Source organism: Epargyreus clarus, unplaced genomic scaffold (genome assembly GCF_041222505.1).
Source record: "Epargyreus clarus isolate Ecla_fem2 unplaced genomic scaffold, WU_Ecla_fem_2.2 ptg000036l, whole genome shotgun sequence".
Lineage (NCBI taxonomy): Eukaryota > Metazoa > Arthropoda > Insecta > Lepidoptera > Hesperiidae > Epargyreus > Epargyreus clarus.
The window spans coordinates 4,613,775-4,631,785 of record NW_027332241.1 but is presented as its reverse complement, the minus strand read 5'-3'; the positions used below and the strand labels follow the sequence as shown (position 1 = coordinate 4,631,785).

Below are 18,011 nucleotides of genomic sequence, written 5' to 3'. Positions count from 1 at the left end.
ATAGGCAAACGAGTGAATACAACAGCAATTGTGTAAATAACAACTTGTTTAATTTTTTTTTTGTTGTTATTTGTTCTTGTTTGATTTTTTGGTTTTCGTGCTATTGGACTGTGTTACAAAGTACTCGAGTACTTCGTAAGTAACTCGAGTACATTGTGAGTACTCTGTACTCGAGTACTGACTCGATTCTATTTTCTATGAGTACTAAAGTACTCGAATACCAAAAATGGCCGACTCGGCATATCATTACACCTGATGGTAAGACACTGTATGGACATCTGTAACCAATTCTATATAGAAGAGGTTCTACCTGAAGCCGATCGCAACGTCGCCATTCCTGAGGACTAAGCTCGCTTCGTATATAAGTCAGCCGTTTCACCCCTATTTTTACAAAAGGGCCAATAAGTTATGCGGGAGTTTGTAACCGCGTATAAGACAAAAGGCACACAAACTCGCTTCATTTTACTACTGTGCGTTAACAAAGCGTTAGGTTGGCACTTAAGTTTCCGCCGTTTTTTTTTTAATTTAATCATTTCGCATATGATCAAATGTTACTGGCTTATACTTATGTGTTCATTCAAAAGAGGAAGTATTGTTCTCCTGGAATTTATCACATTAAAAGTTAGAATGAAGTTATATTGAAACAACAAGAGGGAATAGGTTAGTAACGCCCATTAGTAATAATCAATTTATCTAATTTTAGCCTACTAATTTGACTACTTGTAGTAGGCAGAAGTTGTCGATTTTTGATCTTTTGTAGGTAGCCCACTAGATAAATGGGTTATTTCATAAAATAATATTTTAACAGACGTAAGTACCACTATTATTTTTTATTGAAAAATAAATAAATTTAAAAAACGGCGAGAACTTAGTTGCCAACCAATACATCTTTAACACTTATTCAAAATTATTTATTATCACTCAAAGCGCTCCCATTATGTTTCAACGGTCTAATCTGTTTCAGTTTAGTCGACTGCCCATCAAACTTGATATCTACATCACAATCGCTCAGCGGATGAGATATGACCGATCCAGAATCCTTTTCATTCTCATTCGGACTCATCGGCGTTACGAATCCACTGTCATTTTTGGATTCTTGAGGCTTCGAAATGTGATTCAAGCTTAACGACATACTGCGTTTACCTTGGAATATATTCAAATCGTCTAAGTAAGACTTGGGGGATAGCCTTGGAGATGTTTTTGGAGATAGTTTTTCGTCAAGCTTTTTGAGATTCTCATCAAAATCATGCTTTAATTGCTGCTCAAAGAACCGTTCTTGTCGTATTTGTTCGTGAGTGTTAGCGAAGAACCCAGAGGTTTTCTTCCCAACTTCCTTTAAGGATTCATTAGCTATTGTCTCTATACGCAAGCTGTCCCGTCTTCGTGGCTCAGGTTCACCTTTTTCTTCCAAAATTTTCATCGGGAACGCTTTATTCGCGATCAAACCCGAATGTACACTTTGGGATTTCTTCATGAGGAACTGTTTTCTGTCTTCTGCGACTTTTGCAGCGTTGAGAACTTCTTCTCTACTCACTTTGGAGAATAAATTCGGTGCGCTGACACCAGTTTTAACTTTTCGTTCTTCTTCTTCTTCGTTAGACGTGAATTTGAAACCGATTTTGGAGCTGAATGATAGTTTCTTGCTGTAGTTGTGGACTATTTTCTTTACTTCTACGGGCATATCTTGTCTGTAATGCGTTGTTATGTACCGGCTGAGAATGGTTAAGTGTTGCTCCATCAATTTGTTCTGGGTTTCAAGACGCGCTTGGGTTTTCTGGTAGTTCGTTATCGCGTCCATTGCTGACTGTAAAGAGTAAAATAGATGAGTTGAAACATTGTGCGTAACTTTAGAATGTGTCTTTGACCTGTCTGTGTGGTTGTGTGCTTGAGTTTGTTTGTTTGTTTGGTGTATGCGTTGTTAGTCATTGCGCTGCTATGTGTGTTAGCAGGAATGTCACTAGTACGTGTGTATTTTTGTGCATGTGCAAGAACTCAATGCTGAAGATGCTCAATGCATACGCATTTATCTATATATCATCATCGTTTATATCTATCATTTTTTGTGTGTGTGTATCTAAATGTCTTTTAATATTTTTGTTTTGGTGTTTAATTTTGAATTTTAGTGTTTTTGCATGTCTGTCTGTCTGTTTTTCTGTATATTTTATATGTGTATCTTTCTGTCTGACTATCTGTGTTCTGTTTCCCTCCCTGTCTCTCTCTTTCTGTAGCTTTATCGCCCTGTATCTCTTTTTATATATCCATGTATCCCTCTGTCTGTGTGTGTGTGTGTGCGTGTGCGTGTGCTTGTGCGTGTGTACATGCGTGCGTGCGTGTGCGTGCTTGCGTGCGTGCGTGTGCGTGCGTGCGTGCGTGTGCGTGTGTGTGCGTGCGTGTGCGTGTGCGTACGTGCGTGCGCGTGTGCTTGCGTGCGTGCGCGTGTGCTTGCGTGCGTGCGTGTGCGTGCTTGCGTGCGTGTGTGTGTGTGTGCGTGTGCTTGTGCGTGCGTACGTGCGTGCGTGTGCGTGCTAGCGTGCGTGCGTGTGCGTGTGTGTACGTGCGTGTGCTTGTGCGTGCGTACGTGCGTGCGCGTGTGCTTCCGTGCATGCGTGTGCGCGCTAGCGTGCGTGCGTGTGCTTGTGCATGCGTGCGTGCGTGTGCGTGCTAGCGTGCGTGCGTGCGTGTGCGTGTGTGTGCGTGTGCTTGTGCGTGTGTGCGCGTGTGCTTGCGTGCGTGCGTGTGTGTGTGTGTGTGTATGTGTGCGTGTGTGCACACTCACGTCCAGCTCGTCCAGCATGCGCGCGCGGTCGGCCAGCAGCTGCCGGTTGTCGTCGGTGAGCGCGGCGAGGCGCGGCATCTCCTCGCGTAGAACTGCGTACTCCACCGCATAGTCGCTGAGTTGGCGGCTGATCTCCAGCTTTTGGACCTGGACAATGTTAGATGATAATTAAAGTATATTTTAGATAAATTTACTATATTTTTTAAAAACAAATATAAACCTAAGTATCTTGATCGTTTTTATAATAATGAGTGGTAGTGTAGGGTAGGTTAGATTAGGCTATCGCAAGGTATCGTTTGAAGCGGGTTCTGTGCCCTGGGATTTGGAAGCAAGAGAAAGCGGATTCGCGGGAATTCAGTTCCAAGTTTCAGGGCACGAGATGTCATGTATACGTTCTGCACGCAACTCATGAGGAACAACACTGAGAACAGCTCTCTCGGCACGTGGCTGGCGTTAACACCAGCATCTATCGTTGTTGCCGGGGCGCAAATGTAGGTCTTAGTAACAGTCCGTCCTTATTTACCGACATCAGAGTGAGTGAGACAGACAGAGCTTACCTTCTTCATGACCTTGACGTAAATGATCGTGTCCATATCAGGCAGCTTGTGCTTCAGATACTCAGCTGCCTCCTCGCAGCTCTCATACAATCAGTTTTTCCTTATTTACCGTCAGCAGAGTGAGTGAGACAGATATACAAACAAAGCTTACCTTCTTCATGACCTTGTCGTAGATGATCTTGTCCATATCAGGCAGCTTATGCTTCAAATACTCAGCGGCCTCTTCGCAACTCTCACACAACATCAGTCCGTCCTTGTGTACAGAGAGCAGAGCGAGCGAGACGGCGAATACCACGTCTAGCGACTCGAGGAATATCAGATCTGAGGAATAAGAGAACAGTTAAATCAATTGAAATTTCGACCGAAATACCTTGTATGCCTCGTAACTCGAATGTCGAAGGTAGTAGAACCCTTTGTGGTTCGACTCCGGCAGCACCACCGCCACACCTATTTCTACCTACGATCCTGGATCGAACCATAAAGGGTTCTAGCACCTTCAAGAACACTTAACTTACCGAACACCCGCACCACGAATCCAAGTGGAAACTGGCTGGTGAAGAGTGTCAGCATCCAGGGTGCGGCGTACAGCGCTGGAGAGATGTCCAGCGCTTCCAGCCGCGCGTGGAGCTCTGGCTCATGGTCCCGTAGGAGACGGGATAGCTGGTACAGCTGGAATAGTTAACATGTCAGTCAGTATAGTCCGCGCCAAACTGCTAGTCCGCTCTGAATATAGAAATGAATCGCGCCATAGCAAATTGTATGACTACACCTGCGAGCAACAACTTCAGAGCGGACTAGCAGTTTGGCGGGGACTATACCACGCATTATGTTTTTTTTTTAAATTAAAAATAGGAGTAGCAGACGAGCATGCAGTCTATCTAATGGTAAGTGGCTACTGCCGGCTATGGACAGCTGTAATCAAACCCAGATAGGATTATATACAGGAATATTTAATCCTATCTGGGTTTGATTACCTGAGGTCGGCCACAGATGCGCCGCTACCTCTGAGGACTAAGCTGGATTGCCTCGGAAAAGTATGTCTCCCTTACCACACCCTTCAAACCAGAACACAGCAGCGCTTAACGTATTTGTTCGTGCATGCGTGTTTTTCTTTCTCTATGAATATATCTGTGTAATTGTGTGTATTTATGTGTGGCGTGTACTTACAAACAAGCGTGTGCATGCATCTATTTCTCTATCTCAATTCCTCTCTCTTGCTCTCTCTCTCTCTCTGTCTATGGTGTGTTTGCGTGCGTGTGTGTGTTTATACGGGCGTGCGTATAATGTTTTGTAGTAATACGTGAATGTCATTTCAAAATATAAATCTTTATTAATTTCCCATCTTAACCCACTATTATAAATTTTCTAATTTTCCAATCATTTCCTAAAACATCACTTTCTCATAATATCTCTCTTTCAAACTCTCTTCTTCTCTCTCTCTTATAACATCTCTTACACAATATTTGTGTCTTAACGAGTCACTCTCTCAAAATTTATTTTTTCAAAACGTATCTCAAAGAATATTTTCGTTTGCTTACATACCTGAACTTGTAGAGCGCTCATGTCCGGCAAGTATTGCTTACGAAGTCCCCGACGAAACATTAGATGCCTTAGAAGTATAAAAGCCTCTGCTTCTTCCATCTGAAACAATGTAAACCATAAGGCTTCATACATTTGTGTATGAAACATCAAAAACATTCGTATACCAATAATGCAGTGTCATAACTTATTTTTAAACTAGATGGCGCTGGTTAGAGAAATAATATGTGTTACATCGACACGCGTGACTTTAATTTAATTTAAAAATACACTGCTATCTGTGTTACGAAACGCACCAAAAATAAGGTGTAAAAAACGTAGTAAAACACATGTTTTTTTATTTATACAGGGTGAATTTTCCAAGTGGGCCTTTATAATCAAATCCGACACTAAAAGAAATAGCTAAAAACGATGAAAGAAGTTAGGAGGAATGTTTTGATAAAAACTAAGGCCGCATTAATAAATTTTTACAAAACTTTCCCTACAAATTGAATGAGCTCATTTTAAAAAAATACACACCATGTATTATTCCTGCCTATTAACCTTATTATTTTCATATATTCTCATATACTTAAGCTTTAATTACTAATAACTACTTCGATATTACGTCGATAAGTATTAATAGGTTGGCAACTAAGTTTCCGCCGTTTTTTCACTTTTCTTTTTTTTTTCACTGGCGTCCCAAATCTTCGCTTGTGTTCTTCAAATCTGATATTCCACAATTCACTTGTGAACAATGAAGAACATAAGCTTATAACATCATAAGGCAAGTAATAAAGAAAGAAGTTCCCGAGGTCTTCCCTGAGCGCTATCACGTGGGGCTTCAGGAAAGGTGCAAAAAGAGCTCTTCTTCAAAGCCGGCGATGCATTGGCGACCCCTCTGGTGTTGCAATTGTCCATAGGCGACGGTGACTGCTTTCCACCAGGTAGCCCGTTTGCCTTATCGTTAGGTATACGTATAAAAAGGTATAAAAAACTCACATGTAAAAGTAGTACCCCGGCAACAAAACTGAGACCCTGGCAGTACCCCACGTCGGGGTCCAGAAGGGAGTAGGCCTTCAGTATATTGTAGAGGGCTAGTTGACCTGGACCCAACGCTGACGCGAAGTATGAGTGCTTGGGGAAAGTCCGACCTGGGAATGAAATAAATTTACTTTTTAGAAAAGTCGAGAAAAGAAAAATACGTAAAAATAAAGAATTAGAAAGAAAGAAGAAGATAAAAACGACGAATAAAATGAGAATGAGTAATAAAGAAGTTAATAAAATATATTTGTTATTCACAAGTATAATAATAGCTGTGTTAGGCGCTGCTGTGTTCTGGTTTGAAGGGTGTGGTAAGAGACGTACTTATTCGAGGCGTACCAACTTAGTCCTCAGGGGTAACGGCGTATTTGTGGTTGATCTCAGGTAGGAGTCTAGTCTTATCTGATAGTGATTACAGATGACCTTGGCTACCCATCAGATTCAATGCAAACCATTTGATTGTTAGTAGCTATTGTCACCCATGAACATTTGTAATCAACCCCAGATACGATTAGATTTCTACCTGAGGTCGGCCATAGATGCGCCGCTACCCCTGGGGACTAGGTAAAGTATGTCACCTTTACCACACCCTTCAAACCAGAACGAAGGAGCGGTAAACACTGCTGCAATTGGGCAAATAGGTGTGGCGGTAGTACTTCTGGAATGGAACCACAAAGGGTTCTACCTTCACAACACGTACAGGTCCTCTATAGGGTTGCTTGATGTCCATGGGCGACAGTAGCCACATACCATCAGGTGCACTGCATGCTCGTTTGCTTTAGCCACTTATCATCAGGTGGACTGCATGCACGTCTGCTATACCTATATTACATTAAATCAACTTACCCAGGTCTATAAGTATAGCGTGCTGATGCTTCGTCAATCCAGCTAACAGAGTGTGGTAGGAGGTGTGGTACTGCGGGAACTGCTTCACGTCCGGTGGCGGGGAGCGGAGACTGGCCTGCTCTGCCAGGAAGTACCAGACTCCACCACGGGACATTCTGGGTACACCTGGAAATAAATTATGATTTTAGACTTTTGTCGAAATTGATACTAGTAGAAGAATTTCCGCGTTGTAGTACTTTAATTTAGGTTAGGTTAGGTTAGGACATTTTTATAATAAAAGTAGTATACCTTATCCAATAAAAACCTATTATTATTCATCATACTTTATGTCAAATCTAACGCGTAATTCTAATACTACCACGTTTTGTAACACAATTAGTTTTGACATTTCTTAAAATCAAATTGTTTTATATCTTGCCAGAACCCCTGTTTTACGAATATCAATAATATTCAATTGTAAATGTTCAATTGTATCTTGTATCTTGCCATGTATCTTGCCTGTATCATACATGACGACTAAGGTCAGGTGACCCAACAAGGTTGTCGCACCGCCCGCGTCAGCATGTACCTTGTCGCACCGCCCGCGTCAGCATGTACCTTGACGCACCGCCCGCGTCAGCATGTACCTTGTCGCACCGCCTGCGTCAGCATGTGCGTGTCAGCATGTACCTTGTCGCACCGCCTGCGTCAGCATGTGCGTGTCAGCATGTACCTTGTCGCACCGCCTGCGTCAGCATGTGCGTGTCAGCATGTACCTTGTCGCACCGCCTGCGTCAGCATGTGCGTGTCAGCATGTACCTTGTCGCACCGCCTGCGTCAGCATGTGCGTGTCAGCATGTACCTTGTCGCACCGCCTGCGTCAGCATGTGCGTGTCGACCCTGGCGGCGGGCTGCGAGGCGTCCCGCGCCAGCAGCGAGTCCCACACGTGGCACACGCCCGCGTCGCACGCGCCCAGCTCCGAGTACTCCAGCTTGATACGACGCACCGCTGAGGACTCTTCGCTTTCTACAACAAACACTTGGCATGTAAGTTTCCGCCCTTTTTTAAAGGTTTATATTTCAATACCGATGACGAATAATTGGCATGTAAGTTTCCGCCGTTTTCAAAGGTTTATTTTTCAATACCGGTGACGAATATTTGGCAAGTAAGTTTCCGCCGTTTTTTAATAAAAAATAAAAACTGATTATGTTAACGTTGATATGGTCTAAGATCCCAATATAGGTGGATTAGCACCGAGCTGATTAATGGATGAAACGTTGTTTATATCAAATGATATATGTCAAAAACTATACTGCATGGGTTGACTATGAAATTTGAATACAAAATGCCAAAACCGAAACTATAAATGATGAGATTATGATTATGAATATAATAGTAAGGGAGCCCACGATGCTAAATGTGTACAAACTCGAGCGTCTTTGGGACCTATACGGTTGTGACGATTAGACATTAAAATGAAGAAAAGGTTGTATGATATTTTTCGATTTAGCAGTGTTTAATCAGTATGATTTCTCGCACGTTTCGGGTCGAGAAATCGTAAGCAACTATCACAAGCAATAATCGTCATAACATAATCGTATCAAAATGTTTACATACAGGCGAGAACTAAAATCTCGCCTACGATTATGTCATACAAGGATCGCATACGACTTATCGCCAGGTCATAATTGCCTGTTTGTTTATACGACGAAATTATAGTAAGGACATTCTTGCTTATGAGAATCTCGACTTGTATAAACACGATCTCGTATGACATATTTTGAAGTTCACACGAGTATCGTACAAATCAGTTTGAATCGTTTTAGTGCCAGATTTCTCATTCGAGTTTAGTTATTATGTAATTCTAATTCAAGGACAACGTGTTAGATGCTCCTAAACCATTTCTTCTCGCTGTCCATTTTTTAACCTAATACCTTTTCTTCTATTTCCGTTTAAATACAAAAATTAATTAAACGAAAAATTAGATATAATTAAACATTAACCCTCGCGCACTGCACTCATGGTAACAACTGGCATAAAAACTCGAAATACGATTATTGCTTTCAAATTTTGTTTACACGGACGCAATAAAATATTCCATGCGAGGCAATTATCGCCAAAGTAACGAGCGAGAAGAGCGAATGTTTAAACGAACAAAATATTTTATATTCCTTCGATAATCGTATCTTCGAGACGAGAAACTCTATATTATTCCAATTCCTGATAGTGTTACATATAAGGATCAAATACTGATAAATGACAAGCTGAAGGAAAAACCTCAATTTTAAGAAAATACATCTTTTTCATGTTAATTCGGCAGTTTAATTCCCGCCATTTATTAATTTTATATATTTCAACAAGAAATGTTTGTGGCCAAATGTTTCAAGTCATTCGAAAGCGGACGTTTTGATCTCCAAGTATATATATTTATGTTCGACTTAGTTAAGGTTATTTTTAGGATCATTATAGTACATTTTCAACTTGCTATGCGCAAAGTATCGTTTAATACAGATGTAAAGTTGACAATTTGCGAGAATGAGTTTTTCGAGTCAAAACCGAGTGGTTACTTAACAAAGAAATAGAGAAAATGATATTTAACGTTGAAACGAAGTTGTAAACAACAAACAATAAGAATTTACTAATTAATCAGTTATCTATTTTTATTAAAAAAATAAATCCTAAAAACGGCGGGAACTTAGTTGCCACGTTGCAAGCCTATTACTTTTTCATGCTAAATTAGTTGATTAACCAAAAAATTCTTCGGTTCTATCATTTTTTTATATTATGCTTAAGGATTAAATCCTTAAGGATTATACATTAGGAAAAAATATGTATTTTTTTCAAAATTTTCCTTTTTCTAATTTGTCACAACATTACTTTCCAGAATGTCATCCTTACAAGCGACACTATAAGATAGTGGAATAATATACAGGTTGTATTTTTTTCAAAATGGACTCGTTCGATTCCCGGCTAGGGAAAAAGATATTTTAAAAAAGTAATGATTTTAGACAGTTTTAGTTTTTATCAAAATTGGCCTCGTAACTCCTTTCAGCATTTTTCGCTAATCCTTATAGTTTCGGATTTGTCCCTGATTTGGCCTATTTGAAAAATGCACCCTGTATAGTACACATATCTCTGCTGCTCATGCTGAAAATATGTTAATCTGCCGATTTGCAGGAGGTCAGCTGTACGAGATTTAAAAATGTCGAAAAAAATTACTGGAAACTATCCGATATTCAGAGGGTATATGAAATGACGAAACGAAGCTCCCTTTCGAAAATCTGACGATTCTAATAAGACGAAATAAGACTATAAAATGCAAAAAAATCGCTATCTTGGCATACTCGAGCGGGTCAGATTATTATACAGGCAAATGCAGCTTGATGTTTTAGATACGATAACCCTTAATCTGACGATTTAGTAGAGGGCTTTTCTTATTCTGACGATTTGAAAAAGAATAGTATAAGAATTTATGAAGAATAATGTATTTACCTAAAAAATAGCCTTTTCCTCTAGTCATACATCATTACTTCCCCATGCTAAAAAGTGACACTATCAGATAGCGTAATACAGGATGTGTTTTTTTTCAAAATCACTTTTTTTTCACTACTTCGACGTGTGGTAATCGGCAGATTATGTTTCCCGTTTTCTAGCATTACTTCCTTTATATTAAAACAAAAATTGACCACGCTCGAAATTGTCCAGATAACATTTTTCTTTTTTGCAAGTTTGTGGCTTTACCATAACGTGACTGCATGCTCGTCTGCGACTCTTATATTATTATAAAAAATACTAAAACCCACCTTTCAGCCTGGCGTTCTCCCGTTCCATACGAACCAGCAGAATGGTTTGGTCAATAGCCATCTTCCACAACTCTCGGAGTTGTTCCCGGGTTCTCTTCCCGGGCGTGGACTGAGGCCTGCCCAATAAGGTCTGGGAGTTGAGATCTCCTGAAAATAATACAATTATTATACATAATTACTAATTAGCCGAGTGCGATTTAAACGAACATCCCTCAGATTGTTTCCTTACCGCAAAATTTTCAATCTTGAAATTACACTTTTTTATGGTGTTTGGGGAAAAGTATAAGTGATTTTATGGACTAAATAATTGGATTAAATAATCTGTAATTTAGACATTTCATTTTAGTCTTACCTTCACCATGCACCTCGTGTGGTTGTACGACCATCTCGTATATGGTCTGCCGCCATGTGGTATCCGGTTCACTGCCTCCTTCAGTGGCCGGTGGGCGGGAATCGCTCACTTTCAAAAATCTGTTTAAAAATTAAAAAAAAACATTTTGTAGCTCTTTTGTTTGGGATGTTCTTGATAACAAATCTGACCTTGAATATCAGTCTGTGTTATAAAAATGTAATTTCACGCGATTGTAGCTCTTTTTGAGGTTTGTAGCTCTTTTAATTCTGACGTTTTCAGTAATAAACCTGTGATACCTTGCCTAAAAGATTAAACAAAATTTGGAAATTTGCCGAAAAAGGTTTCGTTATTTGAAAAAACTAAAATCCTAACACCTGTAACTTTTTTTAATGTAATATAGGAGTAGCAGACGAGCATGCAGTCCACCTGATGGTAAGTGGCTACTGCTGCCCATGGACATCTGTGATCAACCCCAGATAGGGTTAGTTATTCCTACCTGAGGTCGCCCATAGATGCGCCGCTACCCCTTAGGGCTGAGCTGGAACGCCTCGGAAAAGTATGTCTCCCTTACCACACCCTTCAAACCGGAACACAGCAGCTCCTAACACTGCTGTTATTAGGCAGAAATAGGTGTGGCGGTGGTGCCGCCGGAGTCGAACCACAAAGGGTTCTACCAACTTTAAATTTGAGTTCCTTAAGTCCTTTATTCTCGAACTTTTTGACACTAGACAAACCCCAGCATATTATAATGTAATACATACATATCCATCATAGGCGATGTGACCGGGGTGCCTTCATCCTTTACTTCTTCGGTTTCGTCAGGCGCAAGGCTCGTCGACTTCGGTGGGGTTGTGTATGGGTCTGAAAAAAATAATAACTTTTTATTAACACGCTTTTATTAGCTTGGGTTGGATTTATGTATGTATGTATGTATGTACGTAACAGTAACGGAATCTTTGAACCCGATTTCTATCCACTTTGAACGTTCAGTTTAATTCCAAATTTTGAAATATCAAAAACCGATGACAATACACGATTTTAATAATTTTGTACCATTGTCCTTATGAACATCCTGAGGATTACCGATTTTCGAGGCGAGATTGTTCATGCGCCTTAGACAAAGTTCACTGCAAGTTACAAGATTGCAAATAATTATTGCTTTTTGTTTCAATAAGGCGTAACTGTTATAGCGTGATTTTTAATTTAGAAAATAATAATGTTATTATTAACACGCTTTTATTAGCTTGGGTTGTATTTATGTATGCATGTATGTATGTATGTATGTATGTATGTATGTATGTATGTATGTATGTATGTATGTATGTATGTATGTATGTATGTATGTATGTATGTATGTAACGGAATCTTTGAGCTCAATTTTCACCAACTTCCACAACTCTGAATAATTTGAAACTTTGCACACGTACCAAGGACCGATGACAATGCAATAATTTGATAACAGTTTCCCAATATTCTTATTAGATTAATTAATTCCCCAATTTGTGATTTTGTCACAGACTAAAACAGTTTGTCACAGATTATTAAAAAAAGCGTGTTTATTTAGTTTTTTATACTATTATTTATTTATCTATCTCTTTTTTTACTACGCTTTTATTAGCTAGACCTGTATGTATGTTTGTATGTATGTATGTATGACATAGTTACATACATTTTTTTAATCTCTTAGAATTTGTGTTTTTATTCTGAATTGTTTGTTTTATTTATTTATATTTTGTATGTAAACGTACAGTTTGTTTTTTTCTACTTGCTTGTATTGTGTTACAATTTGTCTTATCAAACTACTTTCTTTTTTTCTTTCTTTCTTACCACTGTGAGGGACGGCTGGAGACAGTGACTTGCATCTAGCGGTATCCGGGGTCAGAAGGTCTGGGGACGGCTCTGATGATGTCTCCAGGACTAACGGTGGTGGGCATGGTGAGGTTTCCTGTGGAAACACAATTTTATTATTAGTTTGCATAATCATTACTTTAAAGGAGATTTTTAGTAGTATGAGTATGTGTGTGTGTGTGTGTGCGTTTGTGTGAGTATGTATTTGTATATGTGCAATGAAAATATGGCCGTTTTGTTTTGTAAAAGAACTCTAATTTATTATTCTGTACTGTGGTTCTGTATGTATGAAATACTATGTGCGAAGTATGTATTTTTACCTGACTGAGGAGGTTAATGTTTTTCAAGTATGTATGTATGTATGTATGTATGTCTCACTCTTTGTCACGCTACAGCCCAAACGGCTTGACGGATTAACATATGTAGTGTCGTTAGATTCGTCTAAATTGTGGGATTATGATAGGCTATATTTAAAAACAGTCCGGTTCTTTTGTATTTTTTTAATATCTTCAGTATATGTTTGAATTTGTATTAATGTATGTATGTTCTATATGGATCTCTCAATGTATATATTCCACTTACTTATGAAGTCAAATACTTATCCTTTGTGATCATTTTTAACTTCTAACTATATCAAAGTTAATAAAATTCTTACCTTTTTAGTAGGCTGAGGGCTCAACTCGTCTTTATGTGCTTTCCTCTTCAATAATTGATCGAACCCGCTAGATAGGGATCGCTTAGCCTTCATAAATATCGTACTGCCACCCAAGTACTGGTTTAGGAACTCTGACCTGAAAATAATGTAATTTTCTTGTATATAATTTAATTATCATCATCATCATCAACCCATTACTGTCCCACTGCTGGGCACGGGTCTCCTCTCAGAATGAGAAGGATTAGGCCATAGTCCACCGCGCTGGCCAAGTGCGTATTGGTAGACTTCACATACCTTTAAGATTTTTTTTTATAAATCTCTCAGGTATGCAGGTTTCCTCACGATGTTTTCCTTCACCGTTTAAGCAAGTGATAATTAATTTTTAATACGCACATAAATTTGAAAATTAGAGGTGCGTGCCTGGGATTTGAACCTCGGACCCCTCGATCGAGAGGCCGCGTTTCTTAACCACTAGGCTATCACTGCTTTTTTTTATATTTTTTTGTATTTAATAAAAATAAAATAAAATAAACGTTTTCTACACTCGTACCCCACTCTAGGATTCCCTGTATCATGGGTGCTATGGACACACACAGAGACTAGATAGAGGGAGAAGGTAAGAATTTAAAAAAAAAACCTTTATTGGTCAAAATCGGCAAAGAAATTCGAGAAACTATTAAAATTAAGTATTTTGCGATATTAATATATAAAATAAAATTTTACATATTTTTTTTTTTTATAATATCAGAGTAGCAGAGAAGCAGTCAACCTGATGGTAAGTAGCTACTGCCGCCCATGAACATCTGTAATCAACCCCAGATGGGATTAGATATTCCAACCTGAGATCGGCCACAGATGCGCCGCTACCCCTGAGGACTAAGCTGGAACGCCTCGGAAAAGCCTGTCTCCCTTACCACACCCTTCAAACCGGAACACAGCAGCGCCTAACACTGCTGTTATTAGGTAGAAATAGGTAGTAATGTTAAAAAAGGTAGAAATAGGTAATAATAATGTTAAAAATGGTCTAAATATTTCATAGTTAAGATATGATAAAGATTTTTTTTTAATTTAAACTTTCAAAAGAAATGAATGTGTACAATTTATATAGTTTCCTTTTTATACATATACTCGTACGTATGTACATGAAGTTAAACTATTTAATCGATAACGTCTTAACGGTAACGATCGTTATAATGTTTATTTATAAGAATAAAACAAAGATTTGTACACCGGATCAACCGATAGAGTATGCCGAACGCAATTACTATGTATGAACTACTTTATAAACGCATGCTTTTACAAATAAATAAATTCATTCATTCATTCATTCATTCATTCATTCATTCATTCATACATTCATTCATTAAGTCTTAACGATTAACAGTAGTAGAGTCAACTTACCCTGATGATGCTCCGTTTTGGAGCGAAACACGTGTTGGTGGTGGTATGTATGGTGGTGTATATTTTTTAATTTTTTTGCATCTGCACGCATCCTTTGAAGGAGGGTGGTACATACTGCATGGTTTAAAATATATACCATCATACATATTTATAGCGGATTGTTGCGAAGTAGTTTTAATCTTAACTTAATAGCATGGATTTCCGCAAGGTAACGCTTGATACAATTAACTAAATTAATAAAATAATTTTATAATTAGCTGTCTTACCGATTTTCAGCGGTATCATGAACATGTCTCTGCTGTTTCCCTTCACAGTGCGCTCGGAGAAGCATCATCAGGAACGCGTTGTGCTCACTCACCTGCCAACAAAAGTTTATTTGAATGAAAGAACGAAAGAAAAGAGATTTGAAAAAAGAATAGAAGAACAAAGAAATGAAAAAAAACGAAAAATACTAACAGAAGGTTGAGATAACGAAATTAATAAAAAAGAAAAAATGAAGGAAGAATGAAAAAAGAGAAATTCAAAATAACAGTAAAGAATGAAAGAAACAAGGGCGAAAAATGAGGAAAAACAAAAGAGAAATTCAAAATAAAAAACAAAGTAAGTAAATAATGAAAGGAACACTAATAAAATAACTAACGAAAGAAAAGTATAAATTTCAAGTACGTTAAATTTTTCATATTTATTTTTATTTGTATCCTTATAATTTCTAACTTTATTATGATCACAATCACTCTTTTATTTTCATTTTTCTATACTAATATTATAAAGAGGAAATCTTTGTTTATTCGTTTGATTGTAATGAATCGGCTCAAAAACTACTGGACCGATTTTTAAAATTCTTTCACCATTCGAAAGCTAAATTATCCACGAGTAACATAGGCTATATTTTATATGAAATATATTTGGTAAATAGATTTTGAGGCGGTACAAAGTGTGCCAGGTCAGCTAGTCCTTAATAAAAGCCTTATATAACTTGATAAAATTTGAATAACTCTTAATAACATTATTTCTATCATCATCCTTACCTCATACATATGATTGGTGCCACCCTGATACTTGGTGATGATGAGCTCCTGTTCATCATCAGGCAGCTGCTCGATGCGCCGGAGGATGAACGCGTGAGTTTTCTCTCACATCTTAATATCATCATCATCATCCTTACCTCATACATATGATTGGTGCCACCCTGATACTTGGTGATGATGAGCTCCTGTTCATCATCAGGCAGCTGCTCGATGCGCCGGAGGATGAACGCGTGGGTTTTCTCTCACATCTTAATATCATCATCATCATCCTTACCTCATACATATGATTGGTGCCACCCTGATACTTGGTGATGATGAGCTCCTGTTCATCATCAGGCAGCTGCTCGATGCGCCGGAGGATGAACGCGTGAGTTTTCTTTTCGTTCATTCCTGGGTTAACGAAAATTGGCTTTTTGGTTTAAGGATTCTTTGTTTCATAAGAAACTTACATTTAAATTTATTCAGTACGAAACGATGACGTAGTATAGAAGACGTAGTATATGTATGTATGTTTTAGTGTGTGTGAAGGTAAGTGTATGAATACACATACCGATAACATAAACACCCAGACTTAGAACAGATATCTAAAATTATCATCCGGATATTTGTCTGGCCGGGGATCGAACCCGAAAGCCTTTTGCACGATGACCGATATGATAACCACTCCACCATGCAGGTCGTCATCATCGATCTTTGATAGGCACAATGGAAAGATTAAATATTAATAAAGATCGTAAGTCCTACCTTCGATGTCATGGCAGAGACGATGGTACCACAGCATGGGGCAATGTTCACAGCTCATGTTCGGCGACTTTTCCCGAGACTTCTTGAGGAACTCCGCATGTGCCACGAATGCCTGTCTGATTGCTGTAAAAGAAACAAGACTTTATGGTTCCACCCTTTAATAATATATGTTTTACTACATGGGCTTTATTATACTTTTGTTAAAGGGAGGGAAGGGGGTACAAAAGTACTGACGTAGTTGGAGTCAACAAGAAAGGGGCGATTAGTCCCTCAAATATGAAGAGAAAAAATGTGAGCCGTCACGGGACGCCTGGCAGATGTGAAACATCGACATTATTTTGTAAAAGTAATATGCAGAAAATAACATATTGTGATTGGAACTAAATATGTCATAATGATAAAATAAAATATTACGATTTTTTTCCAGATAACGATGACTATTTATTGAATTCGATAGTGTGGTGTCCACGCTATCGAAATCGGTTTAACGTGCGGCTATAGATGTTTCACATCAAAAAAATGTTACCCTGTTTACAAACAGAGGGACATTTAAACGACCTAATTCTATAGAATTAGTTGAACAGATTTAACACGTATATTGACATATCGTTCACACACACATGGACATCCATACTCACACGCGCACACAATCTCCCAATCATACGTCATATTAAATAAATCTTACCCTCAGAGCGCAGTACTCACCAATCACCACCTCACTAGCGACCTCATCGCTCTCACACTTAAACACGTATCATGCGCACATGTTATTCGTCAGTGTTCCTACATACACACATACACATACAAACTCAGATATACATGAACACACATACACATTAGGTCCATACATAAAGCGTATTGAAAAAGTACTTAAAATTTCTGAGGGTAGTAATCACATGACCTCACGAGCGAACGCATTACTCTCATATGTAACACAGACACTTACTTGTCGTTTACTTACACACTAATAAAATATGTTAAAAATGTCCTGAATATTTGCCGATTTACTTAACACTAACGACCTCACTAGCGACCTCAACTCTTTCACACATACAGCATACGCAGCACGCGACCTCAATACCTCCCGAACATCCCCAAAAACTAAGTAAAAAAGGGCTCACTTACGAAGTGTTCTTATGTTTGTACATGCACTCACACACACACACACACGCAAGCACGTACGCGCAAACACTCATACAGACGCACAATTATACATTGATATGTTCATAAAACATTTTCGAGGGCACTGTTTACCAATCACGACCTCACTAGCAACCTCAAAACCTCCCAAACGATCCTAGAGAAGTAAAAGTTCAAAAACGGTAGAGTAACTTAGCACTAACAATCTCACTAGCGAACCTAAAATGTTTATTCATTCATTCATAAGCACAGACACACACACACACACACACAATATAATTTGTTCATGAGCGGAGGACCAAAAGCATTGGACCTGACG

At 38.7% G+C, this 18,011-nt stretch overlaps 1 protein-coding gene across 1 annotated transcript in view; it reads right to left on the bottom strand.

Annotated features, from left to right (window-relative positions):
- Nucleotides 1-615: 615 nt before the first annotated feature.
- Nucleotides 616-18,011, bottom strand: part of plx (PTB_TBC1D1_like and TBC domain-containing protein plx) — a 63,437-nt gene continuing 46,041 nt past the window's right edge. The window contains exons 10-25 of the mRNA XM_073092491.1: nt 16,553-16,675; nt 16,083-16,198; nt 15,047-15,138; nt 13,380-13,515; nt 12,707-12,821; nt 11,638-11,737; nt 10,877-10,995; nt 10,525-10,671; nt 7,583-7,747; nt 6,742-6,906; nt 5,854-6,005; nt 4,876-4,974; nt 3,849-4,002; nt 3,485-3,654; nt 2,777-2,923; nt 616-1,804 (exon numbers count right to left, since the gene is read on the bottom strand). Coding sequence (XP_072948592.1) covers nt 908-1,804; nt 2,777-2,923; nt 3,485-3,654; nt 3,849-4,002; nt 4,876-4,974; nt 5,854-6,005; nt 6,742-6,906; nt 7,583-7,747; nt 10,525-10,671; nt 10,877-10,995; nt 11,638-11,737; nt 12,707-12,821; nt 13,380-13,515; nt 15,047-15,138; nt 16,083-16,198; nt 16,553-16,675 — 2,897 coding nt within the window. The 3' untranslated portion in view covers nt 616-907. The remainder of the gene's footprint in view (nt 1,805-2,776; nt 2,924-3,484; nt 3,655-3,848; nt 4,003-4,875; nt 4,975-5,853; nt 6,006-6,741; nt 6,907-7,582; nt 7,748-10,524; nt 10,672-10,876; nt 10,996-11,637; nt 11,738-12,706; nt 12,822-13,379; nt 13,516-15,046; nt 15,139-16,082; nt 16,199-16,552; nt 16,676-18,011) is intronic.